The following is a 15,721-nucleotide window of genomic DNA, read 5'->3' on the forward strand; positions in this document are numbered from 1 at the left end:
AACATGGGGGATATATCCAGTTTAATGTTTATATGCATGGACTTATGACGGAGAATTTCCCCTCACCACCCCAGGCTTCTCCTCATTTCCACGGCGCATGCTCGACCGAACGAACCGCAACGACCCACTCTATCCTGATGTTGATGTTACCTCACGACAAGCTCAACTTCCTAGTCGGGTATAGATACCTTACCATGGAACGTCACATATAAGTTATTGCATCTATTCTTGACTTTGAAATGAGCATCGCCTGAGGTCTTACAACATAACAACCTCTCGTATTTTCATTCACAGTAGCTACCGCCCAATATTTTATTGTATTAATTGACACACCGAGCCTAAGTCTAGTGACAGGCTACGCATTTCCAGCGTAAAGAGACTACTCACAAATCCCGAATCTACTTTAGATCAATCATGATCTGGCCAAGGGATGGGGTCTTCTCATGCCGACTTCTGTTTTCCGTGACTAGGTGTAATGGCGGAAGCTATCTCTGGATCAACAAGCAGAGATAGCAGCGCAGGCATCTTTGGCTCTTCCGGTATCATAAACCATCGAAGACGGGTCATGAGACGGCCAAGTCGAGGAGATGCCGTGATGACAGCAAATGGCACATTTAGACAGAGTCCGACTACCAAAGGCAGAGCCCACGTCATGGATTCGGCATCCTTCGATCTAACGCATAGAGCTACCACGCAGCTGATACCAATTACAAACTGCTGCCAGAGTACACGAGAGGTATCGCGCCAACTGAGTCCTAGTCGGTTGCGATTTTGGATATCCCAGCTGATAGAATTTCCCATAAGTAAGCCAATGAGAAAGACCGCAACGGACACGGCGGTCGCAGGCCCGATCAAAGTCATCATAATGAACTCCGCCAGTCCGGCCAGCAAACAATGGTAGATTCCTCCATAGCGCTTGAAAGAAGTCATCGCGGTGTCAAGAAGGCCGGCAATCTTGGGGAAGCAGCCAATGACGACGAGAATCAGCTGCGGAGTGAAGCTTAGATACGTATGACTTCCGTCAACCTCACCGAGAGCGACTTTCCAAACGTAAGCCAGGGTCATTACGACCCAGCAAGCCTGAGACAGGTATGTGGTGATGGTCTGGCAGACCTGAAAGCGGGTGATAGGTTTCAGGCCGGGCTCATTCAATAGAAACCAGTACTGCATTGTACCTTGGCACCAGCGTAATTCCCGCCGGATATAGACGAGGAAGGTTGGCGGATTGGTTTCGTAGCTTTCTGTCTCGATGGGGAGGAGCCTTACTTCGTAGTCGGTCCGACGCATAAACATGGCCTCCATGAGGTCGTGACTTAGAATGTAGCCGCCCAGTGGTAGCCCTCCCGGCAATTTTAGTAACATACAGTTCTCATGAAATGCCTTTTTGCGGATGATGGCATTGTGGCCCCAGTACAGCGTGCAGTCGGCGGCCCACCAACTGAATCCCGTATTGTATGCACGCAGGCTATGACGGAGTCCGAACTGATATATGCGAGTAAAAGTACTCACAGCCGGCATGCCAACGACCAAGGTCTGCAACAGGCCCATCTGGGGCTGCTTCTCCATACTGAAGACCATACGACTGAGAAGGTCTCCGCTCATGGCGCTATCGGAGTCGAGCGGGACAAAGAATTCGTCTCCTTCCGAGTGTTTGTCCAGATAGTCCTTGATGTTTCCCGCTTTGAAACCGATGTTCTTCTCTCGACGGCGATAAACTGGGTCGCTAAACATACCCAGCCCGAGACTTTGTCGAATGCGAGAGAAACCCTCTTCTTCCTTCTGCGCAACATCTGGAACGGTGGTGTCGCTAAGAACGACAAAACGAAAATGTTGAAGACGGTTGACCCGGCGTAGGCTTTCGTGCATAGCCTGAAGGTGGTTGAAAACTGGCTCCGGGTCCTCATTCCGCATGAAGATGGTCAAAGCAGTCCTGGAAGCAAGTTCTGGAACGGGGCCACCGGCTTCGAAGTAGGGGTAGATGGACTTGCTGGCTTTGCCAAAGGCAATAATGCAGAGTCCGATCAACGTGTTCCAGAACGTGACAACTGGCCATGGAATACAAATTGTAGCACAGATTAGAATGAGAATGTCGAGAAGGCCGGCCCTTGGTTGAGTGCAACTGGTGAATTACGCCCAAAGTAGCTGGGCCGTCGTAACAACATTGAGACTGAATACCAGCAAATGGTGCTGCGGAATCGAGATGCCGGTGTAGTGGATTGGCATTGCGACCTGAGTCATTTCCTGTATTGCCATTTTGAAGCTCGTATGCTTTTCGGGATATCAAGGAAAGCGCGAGAACAGCATGATGACTTCAACCATGGAATGTGAAGACTTCGTATGCAAACAATCATGATGGGGCCACACGGGCGATACCAGTTCTAACACCATCTTGTAGACAGTCTACATGTAGGCTTGTAGACGTTGGACTCGTTGTCTATCTGTGGAGCCTCATTCCGGCTCCCACATGAAACCTCGCGATTCAGAAGTCTTAGAGGCTCAGACCAGAAAGGGCTGTTGCTTACACGAGTTTCTAAACAGTTTACAAGAAGAAAGCCTGAGAGCCTTGACTGGCCAAAGCTCCTCATCTTGATCCATTATCTCCAGTTAGCAGGGAAGTGTCTCTACTTAGTACTTACCCTGGCCCCGGGTTGATCTTACTCCATGTGCGGCTGCCTTTCGCCGCTTAATCAGCATCTACATTGAGAATAAGGTCTCTCTGAGCGGCCCATCTCCGACAGTGGACTCTGTTCTGTCTATCGGACTTCTCGATTGGGAACTCCGCCCGCTTGCGATGTGAGACCCGCCAGTGTGAACAACTTACGCTGTTCACAATCTCTCGTTGCTTCCCGTCTGATCTGTATGATGTATCATGTTTCTGCCGTTCGAAAGTCCAGGGAGGAATTGTTTTTCATGTGCTCTGCTGCGTTGGGGAAACACCTCCTCTGAATGCTTTTGTCTCGGTAGTAATTGCCAAGTCTTATCATCTTTCCCTCTGACAGTTTGCACACATAGAATAGATCGATAATGGCAGAAAGTGATTCAAGAGAGATGGGTCAATTTTGGGTTGGAAATCGCACCAAAATATGTTCATCTTACTTGTCCTGGAGATGAGACGGCACCTCAGATAGCAATTTGAGCACCATATTAAACAGGAACATTTCACTTGCCTAGTTCTACACAATGCAGAAACTGAGAGGCTGGCGATCGTCTGAATGAACAGGGATATAGGAAGAACAACAGACGAACATGGATGGCACTGACACGATAATTATAATAAAGTTCGTTAGGCTGGTTTGACGTGAAAGCTGAAGAAGCCGAGGACTCCTGAAATCAGGCCGTAAGGTCATGCGTCAACTTCAGAAATGAATGGTACTTGAACATTTGCGAGGTTGTTAATATTTCCCATCACCTCAATAAAGCCAATTTTGCGCCCGAAGCTGCTCGCAGATGTCTTCCATCGTTCTGTCGCCAACGCTCACATCAATTGCTAGGATCATGTGCCCGGCACCAAGTTCCGGTCGGGGAGATGACATATTCTCCGCTTGGTCTGTACGTAGGCGTCTCGCGAGCCGGAGGGTTTCTGTTACAGATTACTCTAGATCCCAGCGCATGGACCCACAGCTCCGAGGGAACGGTTCGGCCAAGCCGTGATACGGTCTGGATCGAGTCGCGAAAATCAATGGGGATGTTGAGTATCTTGAGTCATGTTACCGGAAGTTCACTACTTTACAGCCTGTACATATACACCACAGCTCGGCATCCCCTTCCTAAAGTTCTCAGTTGAATTACTGCCACTCTTCACCTTTATGTAATCGATCGGTTGAGCAGCAACTGTCACGGTTTGGCCTGCTCGTTTCCCCAATATCAGCCTTTCATATTCATTGAGATCAAGGGACTTCGAACAAGCTGAGAAATCAATCTCCAACTCTCAAGTCTTTCAATATGAGACTTGCACAAGTCGCGGCCTCCGCGGCGCTTTTCGCCGGCTTCGCCTTTGCCCGACAAGACGCATGCTCGATCGAACTTCTCAACGTCAACCAAGCCGTCGTCGACACCAAGTGCATTCCCTTCGACACTACCATAGCAATGAAGGACCCAACAGGACCTGGCGGTGGTCAGCTGTACAAGGTCCACGTCAACAATCTTTGCGGAATCGGACTGGATGATGGCCAAGAGCTGTCGAACGGAGCATCATTGAGAAAGGTCGGCCCATGCTCTCCTGATTCAGGTTGATTTGTTTGGTCAGAGCATCGGAAATCACTTTTGTATATACAGAAACCCTTGCATTCATTGTTTGAATAAGGTTTTGAACCTAGATGTTGGCTCAAGTGCCACGACCCCGAGATGTTTATTTTATGGTTAAGCTTACATTGCGCCGCCCGAAGGCAACTTCACACCCACTGGTCCATCCCCGCAACGACTCACTCCTTTGTACGTGCCGTCGTCTTCCTTGACAGTGAGGCCAAAAGCCCAGGAAAATGAGCGCATCTGATTGGTTGATGGTTTCCTGTTGGTGTGCCAAACTGGCAGCCGACGTTTTTGCGCCAACCCACTTTCAATTGTCACACCTTGCCGACCACATCTCGGCCCACAGCTCTCATCACCGATTGAAGCGAGCCGGCAGACGTCCACAAATTAACAACCTCCGGGGTTGCTGATTCATATCAACCTTGCAAGCTTCATCCGCCTCGCCGACGATTTTTCCAACTCCAAACCTCGCTTTGATGGCATCAAAGAGCCAGCCAGGCGGCGCCAAGCCCGTTTATGGCAGAACGTTGGCGGGCAAGATCTTATGGCTGCCCAAAAAGGAGGAGATCAGCCCTTCACTTGACACCGATCTGTCACCCGGGGTCTATAATCACCCTGTGTTGATTATGTCCCATGCACCTCGCGACGATGGCACTGTGAGAGCTCTAACGGTATGCGACTCTCACCTGATGGTTTCGAATATGGTTAACACGACTGCAGATGACTTCGGCCAACGGTAGAAACATCACGGAGGACATGGCCTTCCACTGGAAGTTTCGTGAGAAGTATCTACCCGTCGCCCCGACGCCTCCCCACACAGACTCGGGACTACAGCTCCATTTGGCGGGAGCTAGCTCAAGCAACAAGGCCTACAGACCGGCATACGTGATGACACAAGGAGGGCCTTACACAATCCACCGCGACGTGCTAAGAGCGCATCAAGGCACGAGTCTGAGTTCGAAGTCGTTCGGTATCCTCGTCACGGAGATGGGCTACACCGAGGAAGAAGATTACTTGAGGGAGCAGCGGGTTATTGAGAGAAAGAAGCGGAAGATCGAGAAGGATGCAGAGAAGGAGAAGCGCAGGGCATTATGGGACCAGGGACAGGCAGAGAGTAAGCAGAAAGCCGAGTGGAAGAGGCAACGACAGGCAGAGTATAAGCAGAAAGTCGAGGAGAAGAGGCAGCAACGACAGGTGGCCAAGAAGGAGAAGGCCGACGAGCGGATGGCCATCAAGATTCAAAGAACGGCAGTTAAGGAGAGGGAGATGGCTAAGGTGAACACCAAGCTGGACAAGGGCTTATTCTGTCTGATGGCCAGCATTCTCGTGGCCATTCTTTGTGGGGAGGCTTTGCTCTGGTATGGCTTTTGGTTGGTGTTCGGCTTTTGGTAGGCAAGGAGAACAAGGAAGACAAGGAATGTAGAGATAAAAGGCATCAAAGGAGTTTCAATGGCATCAAAGCATGTACTATGCATGGAGTCATCCATTTAGAGATGGCTGCATAATCCAACAAGGCTGGTGGCAGATTACAACAGCAAGGCTGATGATGAGTTCGATCAGGCCCTCATTTGAATTGTCGAGCCACCTACTAGACAGCGTACAGAGTTTTTTCGACTACCAAGAACCATGCTACAAAGTGATTTTCTTTGCGTCTCACATAGCTTGGACAGTATGGCATACTTTCCCTTTATCCTCTAATCCATAGCAACACCTCGAAGTGGCTGGATTCCAAGTCGACCGCCCCTTTCTCGAAACCCTCAATGCCTCCCAAACCCCAACAGAAGCGACGACCCCTAGAGGAGACGACAGAGCCCCTGGCTGGAAAGATCGTATTCGTTCCACCGAAGAACCGGATAACCGCTCGCCTGAAGCCCGACCTGGAGAGAACAGGCTACAACCATCCAGGGGTGATCATATCCTCGCGGCCTGATGGCGTTGGCCGTGTGAAGATAGCCATGGTTGATGACGACCCTTGCCCCTCTGACCGTCCACTGAATAATGTCTTGCTGACCATCTCTACAGTTGACGTCTTTTAAGGACACACCCGTCGCCTACGTTCTCGACCGCGAGGAGGACTACGCCCATTACCTACCCATCGACGACGCCCTCCACCCCATATCGTCCATACGGCGTCTGAAGAGACGTCCCGAAAGCCCCTCGTTGCGGAAGAAGTCGTACGTGTACATTGGAGAAAATCATACCATCCCCTACAAGGCACTCGAGCCATACGGCCGGTCATCTCGATACTCAGCGGGCCCGTGGCTCTGCGAAAAGTCAGTCCGAATACTACAGTCACACTTTGGCGAACCACTTGACGACTACGACGAAGACGACGACATCAGCTGCACCGACACTAGCGATGGTGAATGCGATCTCGGTGAAGCAGATCCTGGCGGTGAGGGGCAGCTTGCCGGATGGCACATTGATGTTGAACTGGATTCAGTCTCCATCGGACAAAGTACCCCGTTACCCTTGCAGCTTACTCTTGTTGCTGGGCCCTCGGCAGCTTCGATACTGGGGTCCGAAGGCTCATCTTCGGACCCGCCTACGCCTACAGAGAGATCACTCTCAATCTCACGGCTCTCCTCTTCATCTTTATCCTTCTCTGAGTTTCCGCCGTACTGCGACGAATACGCCACCTTTCACCAGCCCCAACATGCGGTATCGCCTTCGCTTCCGACGCAAGGTGACTGTGCCCTCAAACAGACTCAAACTACTCGAAAGATATTGGCCACACATTACTACCCGTTGTTGATCATCACAACTATGATCGCCTTGGGCCCTCACCTTGTCGGAGACGGCTCCTGTAAGTAAGGTCTCATTCCTCTCGAGGCTTTCGGACGGTCATGATAAATACTAGAAGGACTAGGATGCAGAACGAGGATCAAACGACCTGTCTGAAGCAAGGGGTGGGAAGGGTTCAAAACCAGAAAGCTGCTCAACGGCCGCTGAGCAGAGAATGCAGGCCTGCTTGGGAGCAACGGCAGGCCATTAAGCGCAAATGGCGGCCTCATTGGGTTTAGAGATCCTGATATGGGAGAAAGGGGATTTTTATAGGAGGCAGAGAGTCCTGTAGGATAACTAGCCTCGAATTCAGGGGGAAAATGTTCCTACTGGCCGCTGTCCGGGTCGACTTCATCGTGATACCATCTTGATACCATTGACCCCAAGGCATCGCCCGCCATCTCTGTGATTAGCTGAGGGGGAATACTGCCGCTACTGGGTGAAGCCTTTGGCCCTTTCAACCAGTGTACAACGCATGTCAAGCGACCAGTCTCCGTATACCAATCATGGTGAGAGCGAGTGAAGTTGACATTAGGTTACGGCGAGACAGCCACGATATCAGAAGAGAGGTCTGGAGAGAACGATCCAACCCTCTTACTTCTTCTTCGTAGACGATAGACTCCTGCAAGCTACATGAAAAATACCCAACTTAACAATTCCCTTCATCTCCCTCAACAGGCCAATATTGTCCCTGAAGGCCTCTGTCTCCCTAAACTTCAGATGCGCCTCAACACTCGGCCACCCAATAAAAGCCACCAACAAATTCCCTGCCTTGCCATCCTCGCTCGTGATGGGTACATCATTCTCCTTGCTCCATCCATACGCGATACCCTTGAAATCAGACGACGTATCGAGCGCCTTCACCTTGAACACTTCAAGCTGCTTACTCAACTCTTCCTTGGCAGGCTCCTCCAGCTCCGCAGGGAAGAAAAGCGTCAGCACCTCAGTAACAGGGGCCTCGGCGAGGATCGTAGGCGGCCAGGGCTTCGTGACGATGTGCTTGATGTAGCCGTCCGTCCAGTCGAGGTAAGACGACATGCTCTTGGCAACGACGTCGTGTCCCCTATCTTAAGATTAGTTCATCATTTTATAAACACAGTGGAGTGACCCACGGCGTCGTGCGGTACGCAAGATGCTCCTCGACGCTATCCCAGTCCAAAAACAGCCACTGCTGGTGCGGCTTCTCGACCGCGTGGCCCCAGTAGATCCGCCCCGCGCCGGGCTGCGCCGCGGCGGTCTCGAGCATGTGCTTGATGTCCTTGCCCTCCGGCGTGTCGGGGTCCGGGAAGGGGGCGCCGGATTTGGAGGCGAAGTGGGAAAATTCGGTGAAGCCCATGTTGACTCTGATCTGAATTTGCTTTTAAGAGATTACCTTCAAAATAACAATGAGACTTTTCACAGGCCAAATCGCAGGCTCCGTGAGTTTTATATCATCGCCATCGTCGGTTTGAAGTGGGCTCACTGCAGCCATCCCCGATCGATATTGCGCGAGAGCCTGGGCCAATCGGCGTGTGGGGTCAGATACGATACCATCCTGGCTTATGCAATCTATCGCACTTTTGAGTTGTGGCGACCGGTCCCAAGCTCGAAGGAAGGCGCTAGGCGCGGAGGTAATAACCAAAAGTCGACGACAAAGATGCAAGCAAGCCCGAATTGGCTCTGGTAGAAAGGTGCATGTCATTTGTGGTGGTGTTGTTGTCTGCTTATTCATCCAGACCATTCAGTCGCGCGCATCATGCAATACCGCCAGAAACAGATCTCCCTCACCACCTTGGCGATCTTCAACAACCGCGCCGAGAGATACCACGCCAAGCACGCTGTCATTCATTGACGTCGGGGGGAAACTCGTGTCGGGATCCGGCTTGTCTGCATCAACTGCCCATCTCCAAGAGTCAAGCACCTGTTCATGCTAACGCCAAGCTTCCAATACCACGCTTCACGCGGAGCACAAACCAGCTCAGAGGAAACTGTCTCATCAACCATGGGTGCCGCGGGTTATTTATGATTCAACACCTTCCTCTCCTTACCGCAGACGCTGCACAGAAAAGGTAAATGAAAACAAGTACGATCCAAGCGGCACCTATACGTCGCTCACGTCTCAATAGCACACACCCCCTTCGGCCGACCAACCGAGCCAAGTCCAGCACTCCCATATCCCATCCGCGGTCTCAACCTCCGTCCTCAATACCCAAAACCTCCCAAGCCAAAAAGCGAGAAACCCCGTGAAGCACGTCGCAGCCGCCCAAAGATACCCCCCAACTCTGCAACACCACCCATCCCTGGCTTCGCGTGTCTGATTGGGTCCTCCATCCCCTGAAACCGTCCGGTGTGGAGCCGCGCAGGGGGCCGGGGCTCGTCGGATCTGAAGCGAAAGAAGAGTCGAACACCCCACCACGTCGCATCTCTCTTCAGACGACGCCGTCCCAGACCTGACAGGTGCAAGGAACCGGATTGTAAGCCTGGAGAAGGGGGGAGAGGAAGAGAGAGAAAACGGTTAGGGTGGATGTTGCGGCTCAGCCATCAAGGGACAGCCTTACCGAAAGTAGCACGCGCCGACAAGCTCTCGAGACTGTTCCTGTTGCAAGCGCCTTTTCTGTCTCCCATGAGGCTCTCCCAGTATCTTTCTCGCCCGTGCTTCATCGCCCACGCTTCGCGCGGACTCCTTCACACCATGGCCAAATTAGACTCTCCCGCGGCACCCATCATCCGTTAAGATTTGCAGCTCCATGCTGACAAGGCGCAGCATCCCGGTCTCTCTCTCTCTGCTCATCCCAGAACAGAGACAGAGAGTCAGGAGACGTCGGTAAACGAAAGCCCACACGATGGGATGCCACCCACCTCCACCACCTGGTGCAGGTTTTGGCGATGTTTAGACTCGAACCGGGGGTCCCGCGATCCGCGCCCTATGCTTATTTGCCAAGAGCCCTCCCTGCTCCTGCTCCCCCCTCCCATCCCCTGGCAACTGATGTGATGCTTAAAAGGCGATCATGTCCCTCCTCCCTCGCCGTGTATCTTGAGATGTTTTGAAGAGTATTCCATTCGTTCTTTTTTCTATCCTTCCGGCAAGGTTTCAATTCTGGTTCTGAATTCCACTTTCCGCAAAAACTACATTCCCTTCTTTTCTTCAGACACGACCAAGTTGTTTTAATCAAGTAAAGATGCAGCTTTCTCTCATCGTCCTCGCCGCCGGCGCCGGTGCTGCCATGGCAGGTAAGCCAAGTCCCATCCTTCATCATCCGACATATCCATACTCACAGAAGCCTCCAGCCCCCCAGCTCGCCCCCCGCCAAAACGCCTGCTTCATCGTCGGCAACACCGTCCTGCCCCAAGAAGTCTCCGACGCCGTCACCTCGCTCCAGAACAAAGTGACCTGCGACACCTCCAAGAAGACGCTCTCCGGCGTGCCCGACGTCTCCGCCGGCAGCGTCAAGTTCTCGTCCATCAACTTCGCCGACGCCAAGGGCCAGACGCCGCTCGCCTTCGCCCTCGACAAGTTCGCCACCACGGAGCCGCTCGCGTCCAACGACCTGGCCACCTTCCAGAACCAGCTCGACGCCTACGTGGCCACCGAGGCCGGCATCCGCAGCGTCGGCGGCAACCTGGCGATCAAGGTGCCCAAGTTCTTTCTGAGCATGCAGGTGCAGCGGATCGCGACCGCGCAGGGAAACCCGCCCACGGCGGCGGGGCAGCAGGTTGACCACCTGCGGGACAAGGTGCTGAAGAACGCGCCCAAGGAGGATAAGGCGCTGCTGGACCAGGTTACTGCGCTGGCGGCCAAGACTACCTAAGACGTAATAATTGGGGGATGTAGTGCGAGTCAAGTAGTGGAAGTAATGTGGAATTTGAATCATTATTTGACCATTTCATCTCGGCGTTGAAGATACAAAGGACGTGAGACGTGACCGCCGGTGATGGAATACTGTACAGGAAACCCATATGGGTGAATTAACAGACACGGGGAAGAGGGGAGAAGGAGAGCAAATCCTTTTTCTGGATTTCAAGCGTCCAAACCGCCAGACATCACACACTTTCGTGAAAACAAAACGCCGCCATCAACCGGCCCCGCAAAGCAATGCTGGGCGTCAGTAAAAAAAAAATTGTTACAAGTCGCACAGGCTTTTTCGTCTTTGGTGATCGATCAGTCCCCGCGTGCGTTTACTTCTTCTGCTGCAGCTGCTCGAGCTGCTCGCGCTCGCGGACCTCGGCGCCCGAGGCCTTCCACCAGACGTCGCTGCCCCACCTGATGAGACGCTCCGCGGCGCCGAGGGGCGTCATGGCCGGGCGGACGTCGAGGTAGAACACCGGCTCGTCGCTGTCGGGGTCGGCCTCGCCGGAGTAATAGTCGATGATGTAGCGGATCTCCTTGGTGGTGCCGCCTATCCTGCGAGAAACAAACCAGTCGTGGCGGTCGAAGGGGGGCTCGGTCCTGTTTTGAACGTTAGCACCGATGTTCTCTCCTTCGGTATGGGCGCAGCTTACTCAAACTTGGAGGGGTAGAGGGTTCCGAGGACCTGCCACATGATAGCCTTGGGCGTCATGTCCTTGGGCCTGCCCTGGAAGCGGACGAGGGAAGGGATGTCCTCAGTGCCGGTCCTCATCTTCTCGAGCTCCGCCTCTGAGTTCTCCTCGCCGCGCTTGCAGACCTGCCAGCCCTTGTACAAGCCCTGGCTGAAGCGGTCCTCCCAGCCGACGATCTCGGCCCAGGCGCCCTCGTTGAGGAAGTTGTGGACGGACACCATGGACTCGACGGCGGTGATGTCGGTGTCGGTGTAGCCCTTGCGCAGCAGCGCGTTGTACATCTGCTGGGGCGAGGGGTACTCCCAGTTGCCGTCGCCAGAGCCCTTTGGTATCGTCGAGGGCTCGCGCTCGGTGGGCAGGGCCATGGCCTGGTTCTGGGCGGGCGCCTGGGAGATGTCCTTGAACATGTAATTGAGGGGGTTCAGCTGGGAGAGGATGGACTTGGACTCGGGCTTCGGTTGGTCGTGGGGGACGGGACATGAGGACGGGGGAGGGCCGGCATGGCGCTGGTCGTGTGGCACGGGGCATGCTGATGGCGGAGGAGGTGGTGGTGTCGCGAAGTGGCGTTGGTCGTGAGGGATGGGGCAGGCGGAGGGCTTCGGTGTCGTGTTCAGGGCCTCGGCCGTCTTCTTGTGCATCGGGCAGCTGGGCTGGCTTGGTGTAAGCATCTAGACATGGAGGGGCATGGGCGAGGGAAACATACTGGAGGCGAGCCCGATGGAAGGGCGCCGTGGGGATGCGCAGGAGCGTCGGCCCAAAACCAGCCCATGGTGTGCGATAGACAGATTAGGTAGAGAAGGTATTCGGTATTATCGTACAGGACCAGAGGGTGTCGCGGCGGGGGTGGACTGTGTTCGTTGAGGATGATCGGAGGGATAATTAAAAAAAAATGCGTCGCAAAGACGTCGATAAGGAATAATCGCGGATAAAGAAGTGGAATGGAAGCTTCTGCCGCTGGTGGATTCGGGTTCTGCAGTTGCCAGTGGGTGGTAATCGTAATCGACGTGCACCGCAGTGGTTCGCCAAAATTTCCAGCGGTCCCAGTCGCCCGTTTCGCGCCATCGGATGGACCCAGGACGCTGCTCCTTCCGCGCGGGCGGAATCGCCTTGCCCAGAAAAAAAAAAAAAAAAAAAAAAGGATGGAGTGTCATCGATTGGCAGCCACATGTTTCCCCGACATTTCCCCGATCTTCGCAGGCGCAGGGCGCAGAATTCCCACCCGCGAAATCCCTACGTCACCACCATCCCAAAGCGTCCATTCTCGGTCCCCCTGCTCCCTGCTCCCCGCGATCCCGCGCGACGAGCTCCCATCTCTCCGTCATCGTGAGACCGCCCCCGAATAGCTCCGGTTCGCAACCACCGCTCCAATCGCTGAGAATGACACCAAACTCCCGCTCTTCCAACCCCATCCCTCCCTCGAGATGAGACTGGCCTTCGTCCTCGGCCGGTTATGTCCACGTCCGGGCTTCCGAGCACCAAGCAGCAACAGCAGCAGCGCGCGGCTTTACTCCACCTTCCGAGGGTCCTTTCGCAGCCCCGAGGCGCGACGTATACCATGGCGGAATAAGCAGTGCACGCGGTACACGCTGCGCGCGGGCGGTGCGGGCGTGAGTGCGCTGGGCACGGCGGCCTTCTTCGAGCTGTCGCAGAAGGACAACGAGGGCACCGACCAGACGGGGGAGAAGCGCATGTTGGCGGCCAGCCGCTCCGAGATCAAGAAGACAGTCGCCGACGACGATCGCGGAGTATCGAGGGTTTGGCACACGCTGAAACTTGTGGTGGACGTCTACATTTGGGAGCCCATATGCACTGGCGTGCGATTCCTCCATCTCGCCGCCATCTTTGTCCCTGTGCTCCTTGCTGTGCCAGCGATATGGATCGGGAGGCGGCAGCCTGACCGGAACAATGAGCGGAGTGGAACACTGTGGTGGTACGGCTTCCTGGTGCAGTCGATGGAATGGGCCGGTCCGGCCTTCATCAAGGTGAGCATCACGTCGACAGATCCCATCCGCAACCCCTGACGTAGAGCAGCTCGGCCAATGGGCAGCATCACGATCCGACATCTTTCCGAACGAAATGTGCGAAATCATGTCCAAACTCCACTCCAACGCCCCGGCGCACTCCATCCGTCAGACTAAGCTCATTGTCTCCGCCGCCTTCGACGGCCGTGACTTTGCAGACATTTTTGAGGAATTCGACGAGGAGCCCCTCGGTGTCGGCGCCATCGCGCAGGTGTACAAGGCCAAGCTCAAGGCCGACCTCGCCGCCCCCAACGCCGACCTCCCCAACGAGCCGAAACCCCTCCGTCAAAAGGTCGCCAAGAACGTCGATGCAGCCCTCAAGAGCACGCCCAAACGCGTTCCGTCGACCTACGTCGCCGTCAAGGTCCTCCACCCGCGCGTCGAGCGCATCGTCCGCCGCGACCTGCGCATCATGCACTTCTTCGCCTCCGCCCTCAACGCCATCCCCACCATCGAGTGGCTCTCCCTCCCCGACGAGGTCGCCCAGTTCGGCGAGATGATGAAGCTCCAGCTCGACCTGCGCATCGAGGCCGCCAACCTCGCAAAGTTCCGCAAGAACTTCACCGACCGCAGCACCGCCTGGTTCCCCTACCCCTACACCGAGTTCACCACCCGCAACGTCCTCGTCGAGGAGTTCGCTCAGGGCATCCCGCTTGCCGACTTCATGGAGAACGGCGGCGGCGTCTTCCAGCACGACATCGCCTCCGAGGGCCTCGACGCCTTCCTCCGCATGCTCCTCATCGACAACTTCGTCCACGCGGACCTGCACCCGGGCAACATCATGGTGCGCTTCTACCAGTCCGACGAGCCCGACCTCAAGTTCCGCCGGTCAACAACGCACCACCACCCGCAGGAGCAGAACGACGTCACTGAGCAGGTCCTCGCGCGCCTGCGTCCTTTCCGCCACCGCGCAGACCCCGCCGCCTGGGACGCCGAGCTCGCCAAGATCGACCGCGAGGGCTTCCGCCCGCAGCTCATCTTCATCGACACGGGCCTCGTCACCGAGCTCAACGAGACGAACCGCCGCAACTTCCTCGACCTCTTCCGCGCTGTCGCAGAGTTCGACGGCTACAAGGCCGGCAATCTCATGTGCGAGCGCTGCCGCCAGCCCGACGCCGTGCTCGACAAGGAGATCTTCGCGCTCAAGATGCAGCACCTCGTCCTCGGCGTCAAGAGCCGCACCCTCGCGCTGGGTAACATCAAGATCGGCGACATCCTGCAGGAGGTCCTCGGCATGGTCCGCGGGCACCACGTGCGGCTGGAGGGTGATTTCGTCAATGTCGTCATTAGCATTCTCCTTCTGGAAGGTATCGGACGCAGCTTGAATCCCGATATGGACCTTCTCAGCAGCTCTCTGCCCATCCTCCGGCAGCTGAGCGCGCAGAGCGGCACGGAGATGGCGAAGCATGGCGACTTTAGCATGCTAGTGGTGTGGATGGGCCTGGAGACGCGACGGTTCTTGCAGGCTAGCATCGAAGATGTGAGCAACACCCCCTACACGACTGATGAGGTAACCAGACTGACAAAGCACAGGTCGAGCGATGCGTCAAGTACGATCTCCTTTCACCAAATGTGTAATGTAAAGTGTACAGTACGGATAGACGGAATGCATAACGCGGCGCAAGGGACGTGGCGGGATAGATATACAGCTCATATAGGAGAGGTCTCGAATAAACGCCGATTTAATCTTGTTAGAAATACGTTTGGTGGTCAGCTTTAGTGATGACTTGACCGTGTCATTCACATCTCTCTGGAGCAACCAGCTAATTATACTGACACGATAGCAACGAGCAAGTAAACCATGCAGCCCTCAGAATCTCGACACCTTCTGCTCAGCCAGAATGACTAATTTTCAACCCAGGTCTCTCATCCCGAAGCCTCTTGACCATCGCATCATATACCTTGGTATTTTTCAGCACGATCTTGTTCAGGCTGGTCGCGACCGGGGTCCCGAACAGCTGATGCAACGCAGCGCCGTATACGTTATTCGGCTCAAAGTCGGCACCACAGAGGGCGAGGTGGCGGATATACTTGCACTTGGAGATCAATGCCGCGACGCTGCGGTCGGACAGGTGGATGCCGCCGTGGATGCTGAGATTCTCGAGGATGGGGCAGGCGCTGACGAGGCGCACGAGGCCGATGTCGGTTAG

The 15,721-nt window shown here is 54.8% G+C and overlaps 7 protein-coding genes across 7 annotated transcripts; 4 read left to right on the plus strand and 3 right to left on the minus strand.

Moving 5' to 3' along the window:
- Nucleotides 1-441: 441 nt before the first annotated feature.
- opgH-0 (Glucans biosynthesis glucosyltransferase H) lies at nt 442-2,162 on the minus strand (the record flags this gene model as incomplete). Its single annotated transcript, XM_032027180.1, has 2 exons — nt 442-2,045; nt 2,132-2,162. 2 exons carry the CDS (start codon nt 2,160-2,162, stop codon nt 442-444), a joined length of 1,635 nt encoding a protein of 544 aa, XP_031876419.1.
- Nucleotides 2,163-3,942: 1,780 nt separating this feature from the next.
- Nucleotides 3,943-6,857, plus strand: CGGC5_v015104 (uncharacterized protein; the record flags this gene model as incomplete). Its single annotated transcript, XM_066153205.1, has 6 exons — nt 3,943-4,203; nt 4,737-4,919; nt 4,969-5,636; nt 5,954-6,206; nt 6,271-6,610; nt 6,727-6,857. The coding sequence occupies 6 exons, from the start codon at nt 3,943-3,945 to the stop codon at nt 6,855-6,857; spliced, it is 1,836 nt and encodes a 611-aa protein (XP_066007541.1).
- Nucleotides 6,858-7,626: 769 nt separating this feature from the next.
- On the minus strand, nt 7,627-8,368 carry CGGC5_v015105 (uncharacterized protein; the record flags this gene model as incomplete). The annotated part of the gene is made up of 2 exons (XM_032027182.1): nt 7,627-8,095; nt 8,145-8,368. The coding sequence occupies 2 exons, from the start codon at nt 8,366-8,368 to the stop codon at nt 7,627-7,629; spliced, it is 693 nt and encodes a 230-aa protein (XP_031876421.1).
- Nucleotides 8,369-8,767: 399 nt separating this feature from the next.
- Nucleotides 8,768-9,349, plus strand: CGGC5_v015106 (uncharacterized protein; the record flags this gene model as incomplete). The annotated part of the gene is made up of 3 exons (XM_032027183.2): nt 8,768-8,851; nt 9,065-9,080; nt 9,138-9,349. The coding sequence occupies 3 exons, from the start codon at nt 8,768-8,770 to the stop codon at nt 9,347-9,349; spliced, it is 312 nt and encodes a 103-aa protein (XP_031876422.2).
- An 841-nt stretch (nt 9,350-10,190) lies between these two features.
- Nucleotides 10,191-10,820, plus strand: CGGC5_v015107 (uncharacterized protein; the record flags this gene model as incomplete). The annotated part of the gene is made up of 2 exons (XM_032027185.1): nt 10,191-10,242; nt 10,300-10,820. The coding sequence occupies 2 exons, from the start codon at nt 10,191-10,193 to the stop codon at nt 10,818-10,820; spliced, it is 573 nt and encodes a 190-aa protein (XP_031876409.1).
- Nucleotides 10,821-11,187: 367 nt separating this feature from the next.
- Nucleotides 11,188-12,319, minus strand: cyt-2 (Cytochrome c heme lyase; the record flags this gene model as incomplete). The annotated part of the gene is made up of 3 exons (XM_032027186.1): nt 11,188-11,458; nt 11,512-12,200; nt 12,254-12,319. 3 exons carry the CDS (start codon nt 12,317-12,319, stop codon nt 11,188-11,190), a joined length of 1,026 nt encoding a protein of 341 aa, XP_031876408.1.
- Nucleotides 12,320-12,971: 652 nt separating this feature from the next.
- CGGC5_v015109 (ABC1 family protein) lies at nt 12,972-15,721 on the plus strand (the record flags this gene model as incomplete). Its single annotated transcript, XM_032027187.1, has 4 exons — nt 12,972-13,532; nt 13,582-15,051; nt 15,105-15,121; nt 15,433-15,721. The coding sequence occupies 4 exons, from the start codon at nt 12,972-12,974 to the stop codon at nt 15,719-15,721; spliced, it is 2,337 nt and encodes a 778-aa protein (XP_031876411.1).

This window comes from Colletotrichum fructicola, assembly GCF_000319635.2.
Source record: "Colletotrichum fructicola Nara gc5 chromosome Unknown KSG_Nara_v1_contig09, whole genome shotgun sequence".
NCBI classification, from domain to species: domain Eukaryota; kingdom Fungi; phylum Ascomycota; class Sordariomycetes; order Glomerellales; family Glomerellaceae; genus Colletotrichum; species Colletotrichum fructicola.